Here is a 21273-nt window from a genome sequence, read left to right on the forward strand (position 1 = left end):
TTAACACTACAAAGTTGCTTTCTTTTAGATTAGTTAAGTCAATAAATTAAATGCTTGCCATGTGTATCTGCATACACATATTTCTCACTGCACACACACATACACACACAAACACACCACCCTCACCCTTGATATTATACACTGCTAATGCTCAGTCTCAAAACTTCAGGTTGTTTTTTTTTTGCCTGCTTCACAGTTACATTCAACTCCAATAATGTCCCCCCTTTGTAGCAGCATTAAACACATCATGGTGACCAAACATAAGGTGACTGTAATTACGGTGAGGCAGCATAGTCATTACAGCCCTACTCCAATAAGCTAGTTAACTCGTGCCTAACTAGGTTGCCATCCTGAACATGCTTACTTAGAGCTGTGTTCCACTGACATCAGCAGAACAAAACGATCAAGTGCCATACTGGAGTCAGGCACCAGTTTAACCACATTGCTGAACTGAGGGAAGATCTTGATACCCTTTGCTAATTCGTATACCTTTGTTTTCAAATGGCTGTGAAGTCATGGTGAACGTAGGGTCAGTCATTAGTGGACACCGAAATTTCTCGGTGTAAAGCAATGTTTCTGCTGACAAGTAAAAATGCACATATTTCAGTCAAGTGTCCAAAGGTTTCCCATCATAATCAGTTGAACACCTCCACACTAATATAGCTATATAATTTAAGGCAGCAGTCAAAGCTCACTGCCTATCCGTTCATCTGACAGTGATGTTACCAAGAAGCTAGCATTTCCAGGACATTTACCAAGGTCCCAAATTAAAAATTAGCAAAAAAATCTAATGCGATAGACTTCTGCTGAACCACATCCGCAGAAGAACATTTTGACTTGCTAAAAATCCCCAAGATGAGTAAGCATTACCAGCCACTACACTCCATTTCATTTCCTTTTTTAAAAAACTCTTGTGTCCAACTCCAAAACTATTTAAGGATCACCCTTAAACTTGAGGATACCTTACAAACAATGAAGAATTTCAGTAGACATAACATCTTGAGACACCTCTAAAAACATTGTATTACAATCATAGAAATAACTTGTATATACCTATTTTTCACAAAAAAATAAGAATTGCATCTCATCTTGCTCTCCACGCAGGAGTGAACATTCAGTACTGAAGTCATGATGTTTATGAAGGAAAGCAAGTCCACATTTAGTACAGCAAGCCCAGTTCTGTTGGGTGAAAAGGAATCCTGAGACAAAAATATTCTCAAAGAGCCAATGGCTCAACAGGTTAGATACCATCCAGAAACTGGAGAACATTCTTTAGAGCCCAACAGTGATGTCATTCAGCTGCAACCCCCAACATATTGTGAAGAGGCCTACAGGATGTGCACTGAACTGCCTTCAGTGTCACCTCCCCATCCCTGTACCAAAGCACCAAAAATCTGATTTGACTATTACTTATTAAAAACATTTTTAAAATCACCAAACTTTTAAAAACTAAGACAAAGAAAAAACTTTCACCAAGCCACAATACAGTTTAAGATACTTCAGATAAAACTCTAAACTATTGTATCATTATAAGCACATAATAAGGCACATAAGAAATTAAGTAAATACACAGTAATTCTGATTTAAGTATTAGAGATTATAGTGGTACAAAAAACCCTTGAGGTTTAGATTTGTATTTTTAAACAAGACCTTACCAAAAATAACCTTTCTAAAAATTTGTCAAACCATATGACAGACCTGAATTTTTTTTTTCCTTAAGAGTGTAAACATTTTTTTCTCTCTGAAAGAATGCAAAATTTTTAAAATCAGGACAAATTTCATTTTCTCCAAAAATCTTGTTACACATCATTTCATAGTAATAAAAACTAAACTTCATGTCATGTTTTCACCTAGTTAAAAATATCCCTGCGAGCACATTAAGACAATTTACTGGTGTCTATTCTTATTATTTCAATTTTTTTTTATTCCAAGGAGAAAGAAGGCCCTGCCTCTCCCTCCAAATTTTAACAGGTGCTAATTAAAATGTTAGTCCATCAAAAAAAGTCCACAAAGGGTAAAAATGATCGCACCTTATTAGTATTGTAAAGCTATCTGCTAAGTTTATTTTGAAGACATTCTTTTGATAGGGTAATTTAGCCCAGAAATGTTGTGTACAGTCATTTTGGAATAAACTAAAACATTTTGTTCCTGAAAGCATTTGAAAAAGGGGCTTCTACTGAAAATATTTTGTTATTAAATAGTAGAGAAGAAAATATCATGGAGAATCATTAGCCTTTTGAACAGCAATAGATATGGAAAGATCATCCCTTGATTAATTAATGTGTACAGAAATACACATGAATTTATCACAAGTTTCATAGTTGAAGGATGCAGCGTTTGTCTTGGCTACTCCAGTCTCTGTCTGAAGATTTTACTCTTAACTGTGGGTAGAGTTCTTAAAAAGAAAATGTCCAACTAATATCAGATTGTAGATTTGGAGAATGAAACTCTGAGGTGATGGTTTTCTCCAAGATTGTGATTATGAAGCTCAATAAGAGCCTGGATTGCTTCCTCCACCGAACCCAACTGGATGAGGGCCATTTTGCGGTCTTTTCTGAAAGTGAAAAGAAATCAGTTAAACCCAACTCCATCTTAACAGAAACATCTCAAAAAATTTATTAAAGCCAGTGTGGTTTAGTAGCTAAACATGCCAGACTAGAATCTGGGAGAAGCAGGTTCAAATCCACATTCTGCCATAAAGCTTACTGGGTGACCTTGGGTCAATCATTATCTTAGCCTAATCTACCACACACACATGGTTGTTTGTGATGATAAATGGACAAAATAACCTTGAGGGAAGGGTGGGATTAAAATTCACTAAAAATAAATCATAATGACTGGGTATTTAGCAAAAGGAAATGACAACTGCCAAACAGAAAGACTGGCATGAGAATCCTACATGGCATCTCATGTTGGTCCTTGATTGAGAGACAGAGAAAGAAAGGCAACAGGAAGCTCAATTGAAACTAGAAGATCTTTAAATCTTTCTCTAAAGGAGGATGACAAATTAAAGAAATAGCATGCATCTTCCTTCCATCTCAGACTACCAAAGTTATGATTACTACATGATATTCTGTTAGATCAACAGTTCTATCTATAGCTTCCCAGCTTGGTTTATACTGTTGCAAGGGGAAGGGCAAGTTTACTCCACACAAGTCTGGGTTAACTATGCTTCGTCTCTGCATATTTCATTAGTAATTTGATTCCACACCATTCCTCATTTGCTGTCTTTAATCATAAGGTCTGGGAGTATTTTACACACTTTTCAAAGTTACTACAGAAACTTACGGAAAGAATTTGAAGTTTTTCACATTACATCCAGTATTACCAAAAAGACTCTTCAGATCCTCAACTGTTATAGAAGGTCTGTAAACAGAATTGATTTACTTAAAATAATTGTAGCATGCAATCTCAATCCATGTACTCTGGAGACACCAGTAATCATAATATAACAAAGCACTGATACAGAAGTGAACAAAAGCAGGCATAAAACAATTAGCTAACAGTATTAACATTTAATATAAACCAGTATCAAAAGCCAAACAGTTTATAAATGGGAAAGATTCAAAAATTATGAAACTGGAAATCAGATTGTAGCATAAAAATGTTACAGGAGCAGTCAAAAACCTAACAGAATAAGCCCCTTGTAATCACCCACTTCGCCTTAGTTTTGGTGGGACACAGATCCGGGTCTTCAATGGTTGTCTCAACAACAGATAGTTCTTCAGGTGCACTGGGATGAGGCCATTTAGAGCTTTAAATGCTAGAGCATTCTGAATGAAGTGGGCCCAGAGGCACACTGGCAGGCAGGATTACTTTTTCAATACTCAAGCAATTATGTTCATATGGTCTGAAGGCACACGGCAACAATTGCTGGAGCTCAGCAGCTCTGGATCTGGTTATTGCCTCAGTGGGAGACCTGGTAACCCTGTGCACACTGCCTCGAGCTCCATACCGGCTGTGCCATTGCTTTCTGTATTAATTGCAGCTCACAAGCACTCTTCCAAGGCAGTTGCACATACAGCACTAATCTGGCAGTGATATGACCATGGATAATTACAGCCAGATCAATTTTCCCCAGGATTTTTTTAAAGGCAAACAATTTCCCACTACCTAATAATTTTCAGAAATTTTACATCTATAAACCACAGAGAGATCCAGAAACAATAACAAGGATACACTCCCATCACTCTCCCAGCAAAGGTCATCCAGTAGGGTATCCAAGGTAGATTCAGTCTTGCATTCAAATCAGAAGCCAGATTAAAATGGTTCTAGATAGTTTGCCCAACAAGGAGCAAAGGAGGCACAGAACAGCTTTATTAGTTACCTATTTATTTCCAGGCTTAACTCAAGATACTGGCTTGGACCCAGAGCAGCATTATCATGGACTTTCTCACCTCCTTCATACTGCAGCAACCCAAATGCGCCCCCCCTTGTATGTCAGGGAGTATTTGGGAGTACAGCAGGAGGGGGAGGTAAGAAAAGTCTTATCCATGGGCAGACAACCTTGCGCCCATGGAAATTCTGCTTTGGATCCAAGCCACTGAGAGATGGAAGCAATCTTATCTGCGAACTGCTTCATAAAGCGTCACTGCTACCTAGTGAATATTCCAAATCTGTGTTATTGGGGCAAGAAGAGTGCAATTCTTCATAACACCTCAGATAATCAGATTTACACAGCTGCAAAGGTAGTGCTGGCCAAGTGAAGCTATGACACTGCCACACAGAGCAGGCATGAAGATGTACTAACTGATGTGTTCCCGTATCCATCTGAGCTTCACTTCTGAACAATTCTACACTCCTTTGTTATTGGGTGATACACTATGGTTGCTCCCTTATCCTGTCAATTGTGCTGATGCTCCACTGAGCAACTTAGACAATGGAAAAATACTGTAGTTTGTTTTAAGCTGGAAACTATCATTTTGATTACATTGTCGTGTTTCTTTGCAAGCCACTTTTGAGTCTCCAGTGGGGGGGAAAAGCATGGCAGAAATGCTTACATAATAACTTAATATACTATACCACTGCTGAAAAGCAAGTTTTCAGATGACTTACTGTAGAATCTAGCACATTTGATGTCTAACCCTCATGAAAATAGGTGAGACACTCCCTTTTGAAATCAGTGCAATGTATACACTTGGAACTATGCAGCCTTCAACTACAGACAGCAGGTCTAAAAACCAAGCCATGTACATTGTCTTCTGAGAGCAGTTTGCTCATTTCACAATGCAAGCAGGTTTCAAAGCAGGAATTTTATTTCCAAGCCAAGCACCCTGGATCAGGCCTAAGATCTACAAATCAGTTCTGTCTACTACATACCTCTCGAAGTAGGATACTTACGGAATGTTGGAGAGGTGCAGAGTGGCAGATGGTGGGAAGATATTCTGGAAGTTCTTTGAGCCTGGTTTCTTAAAGCGATGCAAAGGGCTATTGCTATAGTCCTTAGTCAGGCCTTGGTCCTCTTGTCCCTCACGAGGGAGCTGTACTGTCTGATGCTTTGAGAGTGTAACACGGAGCACCTTTCCATAAAGCTTTTGTCCATTTAAATGATTCATGGCTAAAATTTCCAAGGAAGGAAGTTAAGATCTTGAGAGAGAGAAAATGGAACAGCTACTCTGATTTTGACCTCTAAAGAGTTTTTTGCAGTTATTAGTTATTGATAGAATTTGATATACAATTCGACTTACCATAATTCTCAACTATATTTTTTTCATATTCTAAAAGCTAGAATTTCAAATTTTCAGACAATTTGCTTTGAAAAGTATAATGTTACTACACCCTCATTTTTGGGCAGAACAAGTTTTCTTCTTACATCCTTCAAGGAGTTTTAGAGAAGCAGCAAACATTTTGGTACCAATAAATATCAGCCCCTTTTAACCAATATATTATTGCTGTCTGTTACTGACACAAAAACAAGGGTCTCTACTTTAAAAGCAACAGACTCTCCATTTTTAAAAAACAAAATACACATCCTATTTTAAAGTTATATTGTAGGGGGAAAATTAATGAAACAAAAGACCTTGGAATACTTAAAAACCTGGGAGTTTGTAGGGCCTTTAAAAAACAACATAACTACATTAACTAGAGCATGTTAAAAACTACATTTAACATAAAATGGGAATGAACACAGTAGCACAACAGTCAAGCCTTTTACTTTCTGTTCATACCGAGCTGGGATTGTGTTGCATCTGCCATCTGAACCAAGGCATTTTCCTTCTTATTAAACATGATTTTCACACGATGGACATCACCATAAACACCTGCCAAAGTGAAAAGAATGTTAAGGTGCTTTCAATTCCCAAAGCATCAGTTGTAATATACTGCTGTATCATGAGTTATCTTTAAGTGAATATGTTTATAATTATGAAGCTGGAATGTTTAGAAATGATGCTTGAAGTTCCATAGATTTTGAAGCATATACCTTGTATATAAACACAAAGACTGAGTTTTATTTTATCCTTAACTCAGTAAATACTGAATTGCAGCCTGGAGAAATAAATTAACCATGACACAGTGACCACTGGAAATCAGGGCTGCCACCACCACACCCTGGTTAGGGCTAGGGATGTGCATTTCGGGATCCCGAACCGAAAAAAAGCCGAAAATAACGATTTTCGGCTTTTTTCGGCTTTTGGGATCCCGAATTAGCAATTTATGAGCTTGTCCGAATCCCGAAAAAAATTCCCGAAAAATTCGGGTCCATTATAACCAATGGGGCCATTGAAGTCAATGGCAAAAATCCTCTTGGAACTTTGCGGGGGGCTGGGGGGGAGGGGGTTTGGGGTAGAGGCTCCAAACTTGGAGCGTGCTTACTGGAACCTCTCCCCAACATACCCACCAAGTTTCAAGACGATTGGACCAGGGGGTACAATTTTATGGGCCCCCAAACAGGTTGCCCCCAGATCAGCTTGCTGCAGTTTATTCGCGGTTTGCCGCCGAAATTCGGCGGCAATTCGGCAACATTGTATCCTATGGACCTTGGAGTGGGTAAGCTCCAAACTTGGAGGGTGGTTACTAGAACCTCTCCCCTACATACCCACCAAGTTTCATGAAGATTGGACCAGGGGGTCCAATTCTATGGGCCCCCAAACAGGTTGCCCCCATCCCATTGTTCTCTATGGTGGGAAAAAAATTACGTTTTTCCCCACCATAGAGATCAATGGAGGGATGGGGGCAAACTGTTTCGGACAGCATGTTTGCAAACTTTTGCCAGACCAGCCAGCCCCAGCCACACTGCAGCAGAGAAGAACCATACAAGTGCCCCCCCACAACCTGTGCCGCCAAACTGGGTGCCCAAAACCCCAAAACCAACACAACTTGGCTCAAACCAAAGAATCTCTCTACAGCAGCAGCACTGAGGTAGCATGTCTGTGCATTACCAATGCCAGACAGACAGGCCCAGCAGCAGGACCAGAGCAATCTGCCCCCCCCACAACCTGTGCCAAGGTGCAACCAATCAGTGCCCAGACCAACTTGGTGCAAACCAGAGAATTTCTGCAGACAGCAGCAGCAGCCCACAGACTGAGGGAGCAAGCAAGTGCATGCCAGCCAGGCCCCAGCATTGCAACAGAAGAACAAGAGCAATCTGCCACCTGTGCCAGGCCAGCCAGGTTGCCATGCCAGTCAGTGCCCCAAAACCAGAACTAGGTCAAACCAGAGAATCTCTCCAGACTGCACTGGAGCGGCAGCACACAGGCTGAGGGAGCATGTATGTGCATCGCCAATGCCAATGCCAGCCAGCCAGGCCCAGCAGCAGAACCAGTCCACCACAAGTGTGCCAATGTGCCAGTGCCCAAAAAACCCCAAAAGCAAAACAATCTCTCCCCTCTGCAGTGGCAGCGGCCTACATAGGGGAGCATGTTTGCTAATGGCAGCCATGCCCAGCTGCAGAACCAGAGCAATCTCAACTTCCCCCCAACAACCTCTGTGCCAGTCACCCAACTTACTGGACTCAGTCCAAACCTGAGGATTTCTGCAGTATAAATGAAGGGGGGGGCAGGCAGGGCCTGTGCAAGTGACGTGAGCAATCACTAGGGGTGTGCGTGCGAATCCCCACTCAGCGCACCTGAAGAGAGGCAAAGGGAGGCCAGAGGAACCCAGATGCCCCCAAATTAGAGTGGCTGCCAACTCTCCAGGTGGTGCCCAAAGATTGAGATAGGATGATTCCCAGGTTGGGGAATCATCCAGAGGGGTCCCACGTATGCTACCTCTAGGAAGGTGGCAGCAAGGAAGTAAGATAGCTCCACCCCCACCGGGCAGGGGCAGGCAGGCAAAAACATCCCGAGCCACACAGCGGCTGGCTTGTGGGTCTCCCCGCCCCGTTCCCAGCAATGCAGGAGGTTTTGGGCAAATTGTTGAGAGTGGGGGGTTGGTCAATGGTAACAATCCTTTTTTAGCCTGTGGCCAGTGGCCACCTTTGGATTTCCAAAGCGGAGCGGACTAGTAGTCATCTCTCCTTACAGTCTCTCCTGGCCATGGAGCAGGCGGGCTGGGTGTGGTTGGGGGAGGGGCGTGCAGTGCACAGGTTCTGCTGCTGTCCCCTGCCCTGAACAGGGGACCAAGCCCGACTCCCAAGTTCCCAACTCCTTTTCAGCCTCTCGGCAGCCCACCTTTGGATTTCCAAAGCAGGCTAGGCAAATAGCGCTTCTGGTCATGGAGGAGGGGCCTCTGGGCCTCTGGGGTTGTAAGGGAGACGTCTCTGTGTGAATCTCCTGCATTGCTGGGCACAGAGGTTGATGGGGGGAAGTTGAGATTGCTCTGGTTCTGCAGCTGGGCATGGCTGCGATTAGCAAACATGCTCCCCTATGTAGGCCGCTGCCACTGCAGAGGGGAGAGATTGTTTTGCTTTTGGGGTTTTTTGGGCACTGGCACATTGGCACACTTGTGGTGGACTGGTTCTGCTGCTGGGCCTGGCTGGCTGGCATTGGCATTGGCGATGCACATACATGCTCCCTCAGCCTGTGTGCTGCCGCTCCAGTGCAGTCTGGAGAGATTCTCTGGTTTGACCTAGTTCTGGTTTTGGGGCACTGACTGGCATGGCAACCTGGCTGGCCTGGCACAGGTGGCAGATTGCTCTGGTTCTTCTGCTGCTGGGCCTGGCTGGCTGGCATGCACTTGCTCCCTCAGTCTGTAGTGGCTGCTGCTGCTGTCTGGAGAGATTCTCTGGTTTGACCTAGTTCTGGTTTTGGGGCACTGACTGGCAATTGGCAACCTGGCTGGCCTGGCACAGGTGGCAGATTGCTCTGGTTCTTCTGCTGCTGGGGCCTGGCTGGCATGCACTTGCTCCCTGTAGTGGGCTAGTGGCTGCTGCTGCTGTCTTGAAAGATTCTCTGGTTTGACCTAGTTCTGGTTTTGGGGCACTGACTGGCAATTGGCAACCTGGCTGGCCTGGCACAGGTGGCAGATTGCTCTGGTTGTTTCTTCTGCTGGGCCTGTCTGGCACAATGCACATGCTAGTGCTGCTGCTACTGTAGAGAGATTCTTTGGTTTGAGCTAAGTTGTAGTTTTGGGGTTTTGGGCACCCAGTTTGGTAGCGCAGGTGGGGGGGCACTTGTATGGTTCTGCTGCAGTGTGGCTGGCTGGTCTGGCAATGTACAGTTTGAAATTGCAACACGCAGCACACTCCCCCAAACAGTTTGCCCCCATCCCTCCATTGTTCTCTATGGTGGGAAAAAAATTACATTTTTTCCCACCATAGAGAACAATGGGATGGGGGCAACCTGTTTGGGGGCCCATAGAATTGGACCCCCTGGTCCAATCTTCATGAAACTTGGAGGGTGTGTTGGGGAGAGGTTCTAGTAACCACCCTCCAAGTTTGGAGCCTCCAACTCCAAGGGCCATATGATACAATGTTGCTGAATTGCCGCCGAATTTCGGCGGCAAACCGGGAATAAACTGCAGAAGGCTGATCTGGGGGCAACCTGTTTGGGGGGCCATAAAATTGTACCCCCTTGTCCAATCGCCTTGAAACTTGGTGGGCATGTTGGGAAGAGGTTCCAGTGAGCACCCTCCAAGTTTGGAGCCTCTACCCCAAACCCCCTCCCCCCCAGCCAGGGGAGGTAGCACCTGCCCTGTCTGAGGCATTCAACACCTGGGGAAGGACCAAGGATCCCTAGGAAGGCAGCACCCAGCCTGCCAAAGGCCTGTGGGGCTCAGGGGCACGACCCAAAGCCTGCAAAGAGGATAGAGTTGCCAGCTCCAGACAGAAAAATTCCTAGATATTTGGGGGTGGAGCTAGAGTTGCCATCCCCCCCTAGTGGGGCCAGGGGATCTCCTGATTTCAGGGGGCCCAATCCACCACTGGCCAACTGGCCAACAGGGGAAGCCCCACCCACCCCAAACAGCAGCGTCCCACAGGGATGCAGTAGTGACATCATCATGCTGGGTTGTGTGTCGATGCTCTAGCATTCGGGGGGGACTCCATGGTTACCTTAGAGTTTTTGCCCCGAACGCTAGAGCGAGGAGCCGGGAGCTCCCTGCCACGGGAAAGGTAAGATCTGGCAACCCTACTGGAAATACATGAAATTTGCATTTCTGTTTCAGCTATGAACATGTCTGGAAATGGTAACAGTAAGAATCTTTAACATGTGTGGATGATCATCCTGCAGGTTACACATAACCAACTACAACTTAGCTAGTGAAGCAGGTTGTTCTAAGGCTTCCTATATCAAATTCTGCAAAAGTTAATTGTAAAAGACTCCACTGGAAGAATAACAGTTTTTAAAAAATATAGTACAAACCTATGTAATAAAAAAGTACTGTCAGGTTTTTTTTATTTTGTAAAAAACCCAACTTACCAAATAAGATAAAGAGTCCATCTGGTGTGATTGCCTGCATTAGATAAGGCAAGATTACAAGTCTAAATAAACATTTATTGTTTTTTCACATTATTTATAGTTCACCTTTCTGAGACTAAAGGCAGATAAAAGTGACAAGATTATTACAAGCCATAACAAAGTAAGAAACATTAACATTATGGTTACCAAGAAGCCTTAAGAGTATGTAGAATATTTACTGATATATTAGAACAAATTAATCTTTTTCTGTTTGAAGTCATGTTTGCTTAATTATCTAAATCACTGACAGACAGTGATGTCAGGTATTTTTTCATTGATAATACTATTATATTCAAATTCTAATTTACACTTTGATAGAGTGCAGACTAAGCTGTAATCTACAATGGTGTTATGATTAACGCTTATATATATATTAGCCTTACATCAGGATTCAGATTGCTAACAAGCAAGACAGAATTTCCAGGAATTCCAGTAATTCCTGGGATGGCCATCCGACCAGTCATGGCAGAGGTGGTGATTGCAAGAGGACCAAGTGCACTGGCAACAGCTGGGACCGACAGACCTGAGAGTCAAAAGAATTCCAAAAAAGCATTGTAGAAGATTCACTTGCTGCTCATTTTTGATACTGTTTAAGTAAATTAACTTAAGTACCAGTACACCACGTAATAACACACTGCATAAAAGAAAAGCTTCTACAGATTTTTTTCATTATCTGCTCCATTTACTACCATATTAATATCTGCAACTCACTTTGATGACACAATTAAAATATCATCTCCATAATATTCTTGTAACAATCCTGTTATTGATGGGTTTATTTATTTTTATATACCAAGTTAGGTAAGGGTTTGGTTTTAAAACCATGTATGCTAGTAGTTTCTATATACAAATAAGCTAATCCTATTCATCTTAATATTGCAGAAACATTTCCAAGGCCCAAGAGAGAATAGGCTTGCCAAGTCTCCCTGGGGGGCAGGGAAACCCTCGCCCCAGAGGCCCGTTCCCCGCCGCCGGCGGATCGAGCCCCGGGGGGAACCCCACCCCGACATGCACGTCACCCAGAAGTGACGTGACCACGCCGGGCATGCTGGGGGCGGGGCCACGGTCATCCGAGGGAAAACTCTATGGTTTTCGCTCGGATGGTCGTGGCCCCACCCCAGCATGCCCGGCGTCGTCATGTCACTTCCGGGTGATGTGCGTGCGACGCGAGCGCACTACAGCTGCCAGCCGGGAGTCCCCCGCCACGGCAAGAAAACGACTTGGCAACCCTAAGAGAGAATGATATCTAAAGGCCCAAATGAGTATTTAGGTGCTGAACTAGAATCAAGGATGGTGTCGAATGTTATATAAAGCACAGATTATGAACAAGCCCCCACCCCCCTGTACAAGAGGGCAGGTAAAAAGGTGCCAAAATTTCTCTCTACTCTTTTGTTCAAATATGTGTATTTTTCTACTTTGTAATGAACACCAACAGCAGCACAAAATGAAACATATTAAAAAGGACTTGCCTGCAGCTTGGGGGAAGCCAATGGCAGGAGCAAAGCCAGCAGCCCCTGCATACGGTGAGGAGATGATGCCTGGAGTGCCTAAAATGAACAACAGATACTGCAAAATATTGTACACACAGCACACAAAGGACTTGAGAGGGGGCTAGCTTGACATTTAGGGGGTTAGATCCTCTCATTCAGTTCCTCTGGTCCATTTAGTTCACATGTACTAGTAACGACTAACCTTACTTCTAAGACCTATAGGCAATCACAGGATCAAATAGATTTATAATCTGCATAATTTTGTTCAATTTAAAAATACAGATTTCACTCAAGCACACACACAAGGCTTGCTAGTATTTAATGTCAAAACCATAGTTCGCTGTTATATAAGCGAGCCTTGGGCTCAAAGGTTTCTTCCCTGTACTCTGATTTTGCCTACCATACTTAAGAACATAAGAGCCCTGCTGGAACAGACCAGTGCTCCATCTAGTTAAGAGATGCGAAGGCCTGTTAAAAAAAATGGAGAAAAATGAGGGGGGAGTTTTCATCCACTCTTTCTGTGGCCTCCCCCCCCCCATTTTTTTCCAATGGAAATTTTGGCAAGTACTAAAAAACTCCTATGAAATATTTTCTCTTTTAGAATGAGGAAACACTTTTAAAGACAAGGTGGACATGCTGTAGAGACATACCGCTTTTAAATCCAAGAAGCATTTTCTGCACCTAGAAGAATATCTAACCTTCCTGAGGGGGAGCATATAGCGCTTTCATTGTTTCTCAACAGTCGCATGCCTTCTGTTGCCCTTTTGACCAGACATGGCTGATTTTTTCACATCTTCCTCAAACCACTGTAACACATTTACCATAGATGGGGTAAAGAGCATCTTGTTGTCCTACCTTGCGGGAGGGATTATAATGAGACAGGGCAGAAACCGCGCCAAAGCCTCAGAGCAAAATTGAAGGTTTCATTAAGGACTTGGCATTCTCTAACCAAATAGCAAAAATAAGGTACATGTGCTAAGACAGCATAGGGTGGCATCAGCCTGCAGTTTTCTCTGAAGTATCTGGTACATATGCAACTTTGCTTGTACAAAACCAAGGGATTTATAATTTGTTCCATAAATATATCAAATACTGCAATTTTATATGCTAAATTATAAATTATGCATTTTATGTTGTTAAAACAATAACATCAGTTTAGGTTTGATGGGACTGTAAATACGGTATATATTTCAATTTTCCCTAAACTTTCCATTTCCCCCCGGGCTTCAACATTTCTGGAAATTTTATATCTTTACATCTAGTCTGGCATCTTATTTTGCACAGTGGCCAACAACAGGGTATAAAAGCCTTCCCCTAATGTTGTCTCCTGGCACTAGTATTCAGAGCTTTATTTCCTCCTTCACAGCAACCCAAAGTGTGATTTCATGTGAATGTGCAATTCAGTATTTGGTATTAGAGGAACGATTCCATTCTATCTTGTAGTACACTAACATATGAAAATGCAAATGTGGAAACCAGTCACGCATGCAAGACCCTGGGGTGACACCTGGCAAAAAACAGCTACTGCCAATTCCCCCATCCCACAGCCAACCTCCCCTTCACTCCCAATATGGCTCCCAGGAGCCTCTTAACAGTAAGAGAATGACTGGGCTCTGCTCATGGCTAGACAGAGCCTCAGTCTTGCTTCATTAATTGTGTGGTACTTCAAGCATCTGCATTAGCAGCACCAGTCCACCTGCTATCAGTTCTTTGGATGCAACCCTTTTGAAAACAAAGTCAACTTTTAAAATGAAAACAGCATACACAAAATGGAAGACAAAATATTAATATGCTGATGCATAGAAACGGCCTGAAGACAGAAACCGGTTTATCTGCATTTGCAGAAGTACAAGTTTGCACTCTAATGGTGATATTGTGATCCTTCCAAAAATTAGCAACAAATTAGCCCACTAGCAATTAAAGCATGTCCTTCCATCTGAATGTGTTCTTATCTTTAATCTCAATATAGCAGCTTTACAAATACAAATGTAAAATAGGTTGATTTTTTGTAGTAATGCATTCATTAGTACCTTATGTGATTGATAATTGACAATATATGTTCTAATCGTTTATTCACAGTTCCAGTTTCCACTATAAGTCATTATACAAGCAGACAGTAACAAAAAGCTTATTCAGCCAGACAGGACCTGCATGAATACTGATACCAAATACAGACATACAATACTGCTGTGTTTGCCTAGAAGAGTAACAGTCTGAGCATGCAACAGTCAAAAGTCCTTTCATATGTATCATGAAGAATTCTAGTAATTAGCCTATATTAAGCAGGGTGCAACTTGTAGACTCAAAGCAGAAACAGTTTACACAAATTAAACAATGCATCTATCCCCAATCAGGAACAGCCAGTCATTCTTTAAGATTGGTGGTGGATTATTACTGAATGCAGCAGTTTAAGTTCATTCATTAAAAAGCCCACCTTAGGACACCACAAACTGGTTGAGGATAGTTAATCTTTCGGCAATCATCTTCTGCAAGCAAGGGCACATAAACCTCACACCAATATTTTACTGATGTTTTCAGTGCAAAAAAAAATAATAGCAAAAGTTCAATGCCAGAAGATGAAAACAATTTGTATAACAGAGAAATCAATTTTCCCACCCTTCTCTCAGAGAGCTCAGTGCTGTTTACATGGCTTGCCCTGATTTTACCCAACCACCCTATGAGGTAGGTTAGGCAGAGAGTGACTAGCCAGCCCAATGCCCTTCATGGCAGATTGGGATTTCTTACCAAAAGCAGCAGCCATAGTGGGGTCAATGGAAGGCTGCCCATCACCTGAAGGAAGGTCCAGACGAGTAAAATCTCTGCTTTTGTCATTGTTGTACTTTACATTAAGGCTTGTGAGCTTGGAAAAGTCAATACGAAGAGTGCAGCAAGCATTGTAAATATTTTGACCATCAAGAGCCTACGAAAGCAAAGTAAAAATAGTAATGTTTAATCAGGTTTCTTGACCTAGTGATAGACATCAATCAGCACTCAGAGACCTGAAGACAGCAGAAGGGACAGGCAGAAGAACAAGTCAATGTATCCTTTTTCATTCCCCATATTCAGCTATGTCCTAGGCACAAGGAAGTGTGAGAGAGTATATATTACCATCATGTTCCTTGAGGTCTGGAGCCTTATATAGTCAAATTAATTAAAAACAGTATTTATTTTGTGCTTGTGATATGCTATTAGAGCTTTTCCAATCAGAGCACTTAATTTTGGCTATCAACTATACATAATAAGGTTAAACAGGAATTTTTATTTAATCCAAGTGGCAAAAGAAGACTCTTCTGCAATTCATTAGCATTTCACAAAATATATTTGTAACTCTGTCCAACAGCTCCAACACCAGTCCTTAGAACTGCTTTGGATGCTTTATTTTTTTAAAGAACCGAACATTTATGAGAGAACTATAAAAAAGTATGTATGGACAATCACTGCATTGGCTGTCAACTGTATGAGCTATACTTGTATACTGTACTCAAGTAACTGTGAGACTGGCATGGCAGGATATCAAAAAATGTAAGACAGACAGTAAAATCAATGTCTTGTGCGGCAAATCATGAATGAGCATTTTAATTCAAAGAGACGGATAACTAGACATTTACCATTTTGGCATACTGTGCATTCACGGGATCAGAATATTGAAGCAAGGCTTGAAACTGATTGTTCTTTGTGAAAGTGATAATCTTCAAAACAGTCCCGAACTTGGAGAAGATCTGCATAAAAATTCAACCAGTCAATTCACATTTCCATACTTTTCAGGAAATAGCTGGAGCTCTAAACTATACTTGATTATCCAAATAATCAATGCCACACTTAGGGGTATGGAGACCTCAGCAATTACACCTGGTCTATACTACCTTAATCTCTCAACAGAATGACAACACAGCTATACTTCAGTGCTAGTTCAGACCTCATGTAATTAAATTGCCAAGATATATCTCTATTTATACTCCGAGGAAAAAAGTAGAACATGTTCTATCAGATCATGAAGTTTTTCCTATAGGAAATCAAAATACTTTTCATTTATTTATTTCTAAAAGTTATTAAAATGCAATAGTACATAATCATTCATGTGTACAAGAAAGCAAGAGAACAGTATATAGGACAGAAAAAGTTTTAAATGCATACTTAAATAGCCCAAATGTTAATTCTGATTTAAATACAGGGTTTGACAATAAAAAAATAACCTAAAATTTATGCTCAGGCTCCTTACCTGATATAGCACTTCTAGAGTCACAGGGTAGAAGAGATTTTCAACTATAATTCGAAGAACGGAACTCTGGCCAGGGGGCAGTCCACCGTCAGTAGTTGGAACACCTGCTAGTGCCAGACCTCCAGACTGCACGGCATTCACTGCTTGTAATGCAGCTTGCGCTCTCTACAGGAATGGGTAGAAGGTGGAAGAAAAACAGACTTGCGTATTGTTCCACATTTACAGGCATCCTTAAAGGCATCCTAACAGTTAGCATGAAAATTACACCAAGTTATTTTATATTTGTCATATGCAGACTTAAGTGTCCTTCATTGCAGGGTATAATCAAAACAATTTTTTTTAGTTTTAAAAAAGGCAAGCTTCTGGAGTCGTAAAAAAAAACACTAAATCATTTTGTTCCTTTTAAGCTTCAAACACTCCATGTCCTTTTAACAGACTGTAGCTAAATAGTTCATGCTCCTTCAGGTATTTTGGCAACTGCATTGTAGCCCCAAAGCAAGCACATAACAGAAACCGGAGAAACATGAATATGGATGATCTAGCAGGTAGGGTTAAAGCGTTAACACAACAATATAGAGCTTAACAGACAAACTGAGCTGCCAATAATTTTCTCTGAGCTTCCAACAATTCTCTCTCATCTCTCAAATTCAAATGGAATTATGATTTGCTTAATTTACCTAACATGCCAGAAAAAGGTTTGAGCCATATTTGCTATACTGGGCTTTGTAGCTGGTAGGTAAAGGTTAAAGGTGAATTGACCTTCAATGCCTCATGCACCAATGGTACTTTAGGATTAAAATGTAAGCAATTTTGTTGGAGAGTCTTCTATTTTTACAGTGCCAGAATAGATATTAGGGCATCAGATGCTCCAAGGCATTACTGTAAAGATGTTACACTTCATTTAATAAATTAATGCACTATTTGTTTGAATGTACGTCTAATGTATATGTTATGTTATCAAAGGAGATCTTATGAAAACACTTTGGTCCAGGAATAGCCATATCATTTCACTACAAGAGAATATGCCAACAGGATAATCAGTCCCGCCTTAAACACGCTGTCTGTACTTTGAGACATAAACCCCTTGCAGGGCTAAAATATAAGCATTCACAATCTATGGTTCAAGGGGGAACACAAGTTTTCAGAATACCTAAATATGGCTAATGCATCAACACAGCACCTGTGTAATGTAACATGCTATCTTCTCTAATACATTCAATCTTCAAAATATCCGCAAGAAATTGTCCTTCTATCTATACTTTGTATGTCAGACTTCTACAAGTAAATTAGTGTAGAGACTTCATGTCTAGCAGTATTGCTGCTAATTAGCTGCAGCCTTTACCAATTTCAAAGGGGGGAAAAGTCAGAAGCCATATCAAAAGTCTTTCTTACTAGGTTGGAGTTACATTTTGGGAACAAAGCCTAAATTTGGCTGAAAATCCTACCAGCCTGATATGCAGTCTACTTATTCTTCCCAAGTTGTTCATTCAATTCCTGACTTTTTCAGGGAGGGAGGAACCAGCCCCACCTCCAGGTGGAACTGTGCTCTGCATAATCTGATTTGCTAAAGGGGCACCAGGGGCATCTGCTTTGCAATGAAGCAAGTTGATTACTTTGACTGTGAAAGTAAACAATTCACATAGCAATTGAATTCTAAAGGTAGTAAATGCAAGCCTTCAGCCTCATTTGTCTAGGAGGAGGAAAGGTACAATTTAGGTATATTTTGCAGAAACTGGATACTAAAACAAATATTGGGATCACAACAAGTAGCCTCTCTTACAATCTGAATAGTATACAAACACTCAGAACAGAGGCAGAGTAGCCTTTCTTCATGAAATGGGATAAAAGCACGCTCATTTCTTTTGGAAGTAGCCAGTCCAAGACTTCCATGTGAAAAGCTAACACTCAACCTGGATAATGAATAGCTGATCTGAAACAGCAAGAAAAGTGAAGGTGATACCTGTAGATTTTACAATTGCACAAGGTATAATATGATGAGAATGGAAGAAGGAGATCACTGTGATCTCATTTGTTGACCACCACCAGCTAGACTGTTGCACAAATCCTGGCAACTCCAACTTAATATGCAAAGGCCACAGTGTGACTGAAGCTCAACTGCTCAGTCTAAAATTCAAAAGATCGGTCTCACTTATACTACATACTTGCAGATTTTTCAAAACAGTAAGTTTAAGTGGCTCAGCAATCTTTCACATATTACCTTATTAATGCATGCCATGTATTTTCTTGAAAGCTGCATACTTACAGCCTGATTGGGCAGATTGTCCGTCTTAAGTTCTCTGTGATTGGAATACTGGATATAAACAGGCTGACTGCGGAGGTGAGGAGTAACAGGAGTGTAGTAGTTCACCATGGTGACAGCAGCTTCTTCTGAAGCCATTTCTAGGAAAGCCTACAATTAAAAAAACAAGCAGATGCCAACCTTGCTGGTAGCTTGCAATGCACTTCATCAAACCATTTATAACAGAAAACATACAAACTGTATTTTTATCTCAGCTAAAAATAAGCTAATTGTTATTTTTTATTATGTAAGCATATGCTCGCTAACCCATGGAATTTTTGGCCATATAATCATTCTGCTAAGCCAAGTGCACTAATAAGCATCAGATACTGAGAGCATGCCCTATCCTGAAGAAACCATTAATAATTTTTTTAACTATGCAATTTTATGAGAAAAAATAAAACACACTGTGGGGAGGGAGAACACAAAGAGGAAGTGATATTTATAGCATTACCAAAATGAGTATCATGGTGTCAAGGAGGGGGGAAGCAAGGGAGGAAGGTATGGATTCAGGTGCTCTGTACATTGCCCGTAAGTAATGTTTTGGGTGGAGCAATGTCTGCTGTTTATGTTGGCAACATGAATAAAAGCATGAGCTTTTTCAACATCTTTTGTTCCAGTGCCTTTTACATTTCCCCTTGGAACAGGTTAGAACCATAGCAAAATCACTAACAGGGAAGGCATGTTCTGAGATGGTACAAAGAGCTGACTGGAACCAATGATTGTTAGCTGCTCTAGGACAGAGAGAGGGGAGTGCTACTGAGCAGGCTAAGATGCCAACATTTGATTATAGAGACAAACCACAGATAACTGAACCATATTTTAGAAACCCAGTTTATCAGCCTCTAACAAACTACAGTTTATCCTGAAATGTGAACATGGCCATAGAATCAAGCTGTCATGAAATACGACAGGACAGTAGTCTTCAACCTTTTCGAATATGGGGCCCAGTGAGCTGCAAGCACTTGGCAGGAAAACATCTGCCCTGTATGTCACATGACAGGAAGGGAAGCTAGAGTTAAGTCCTCCATGGTCAGCAGACCAAAAAAGATGGAACAGGAAACACAAGTCAAACACCAGAAGACATACCACAGTGAGGAACAACAACTGTAAAAAAAAAATAATAACCCTTCATGCTGTTCCTTTTTCGGGAGGTATTTAGGGCTGCAGCTAGAGGGGCAGGCAAGAAGTCTCTTCCTCCAGCAGACATTCTTCTATCAAATCCAAACCCAAGTCAAGAGCTATGGAAGAATTTTTTCCACTACTGAGTGACACCACCTCACTGTCACACTGTTCTTCTCAGCATGCCTACAGCATGAGGAAGAAGGGCATGCCACCCTTGCTCTCTACTTTCACGACACCAGTTTACAATGCTCCCTTTCTTCATTCACACAGAGCAGCTGAAGCCTTGAGAAACCAGGAAGCCTTCCATTTGCCACAAGGTTTGAATGCAGGCACCTAAGCAAACTGGAGTCTGACTCGAGGTTTCTGATACCACAAAGGCTACAACTGCACTCCACATGCAAGAGAGGGAGGAAGGGGCAAGCTGAATTCATGCCAGCAAAACAGTGATTTTTTGTGACAAGTGAAAGCAGCCACTAGAAGATGTTTAGAATAGATCTTCAAGCCATAAAGTTTCACGATAGCTTATGAACTTTAAAGGTTGACTTTTAAAATAAAGTAGTATGGCCTTGATCCAACCACAGTTACCTCAGCAGGCCCCTCAGTAAAAAAAACAAGCAGGGGCTGCAGTGGGTAGGGAAAATTGGTGGAAGATCCCACCACTTGTTAAGAAAACTCTTCAGAAGAAGAGTCTTTTGGGGGAAATGTGAGCCCATACTTTCTCTGGTGTGCAGTTTTTAAACAAACTAACATTCTACATAAAGGGATATAGGTGCCATCACTGTCGAATAGCACAGAAGTGTACATACCTGGCTTTTTCCCTTCAACATCAAGAGATTGGTTACTTTGCCAAAAGGTAGACCTAGAGAAATGACTTCTGCTTCAGTGACATCATTTGGAATTTTACGAAGATGAAGGACTCGAGAAGGGGAACATGGAGATCGGTCTCCTTTAAATTTCTTGCTATCATTCCCGTTAGCTAAAATATAAAGAGATAAAATAGTTTGGCATAAAAATATAGTTTTGCACAAGTAAAATGTATCTTCTTTGTAAAATGTAAGGCTGAAGCATTTGCAGCAAGCAACAGTAAATTGATTTGTATTCCCTTCATTAGATTTCCCTTTAGTCTAGTGTTCTAAAAAGGGTAAATTCAGGGATACTGGAAGCCTCCCCATTCTTGCCTGGTTGCCTGTTTTGGTGGCTGCTACCACCATCTGTTGCCCAACTTGGTTTTGCTTCCTCCAGCTTTCACTTCTACCTTTGGCTCCCCCCTCCCCTCCCATAAAGCTTTTCTTTAAAAATTACGGT

The 21273-nt window shown here is 41.7% G+C and overlaps 1 protein-coding gene across 1 annotated transcript in view; it reads right to left on the reverse strand.

Annotated features, from left to right (window-relative positions):
• Positions 1–1845: 1845 nt before the first annotated feature.
• Positions 1846–21273, reverse strand: part of PTBP3 (polypyrimidine tract binding protein 3) — a 61868-nt gene continuing 42440 nt past the window's right edge. The window contains exons 3-14 of the mRNA XM_015415586.1: positions 20775–20944; positions 18808–18954; positions 16545–16709; positions 15934–16044; positions 15071–15245; positions 12305–12382; positions 11219–11358; positions 10797–10830; positions 6168–6260; positions 5341–5557; positions 3289–3366; positions 1846–2554 (exon numbers count right to left, since the gene is read on the reverse strand). Of these exons, the coding sequence (XP_015271072.1) occupies positions 2422–2554; positions 3289–3366; positions 5341–5557; positions 6168–6260; positions 10797–10830; positions 11219–11358; positions 12305–12382; positions 15071–15245; positions 15934–16044; positions 16545–16709; positions 18808–18954; positions 20775–20944 (1541 nt within the window). The 3' untranslated portion in view covers positions 1846–2421. The remainder of the gene's footprint in view (positions 2555–3288; positions 3367–5340; positions 5558–6167; positions 6261–10796; positions 10831–11218; positions 11359–12304; positions 12383–15070; positions 15246–15933; positions 16045–16544; positions 16710–18807; positions 18955–20774; positions 20945–21273) is intronic.

Source organism: Gekko japonicus, unplaced genomic scaffold (assembly GCF_001447785.1).
Source record: "Gekko japonicus isolate JY-2015 unplaced genomic scaffold, Gekko_japonicus_V1.1 scaffold2113, whole genome shotgun sequence".
Lineage (NCBI taxonomy): Eukaryota > Metazoa > Chordata > Lepidosauria > Squamata > Gekkonidae > Gekko > Gekko japonicus.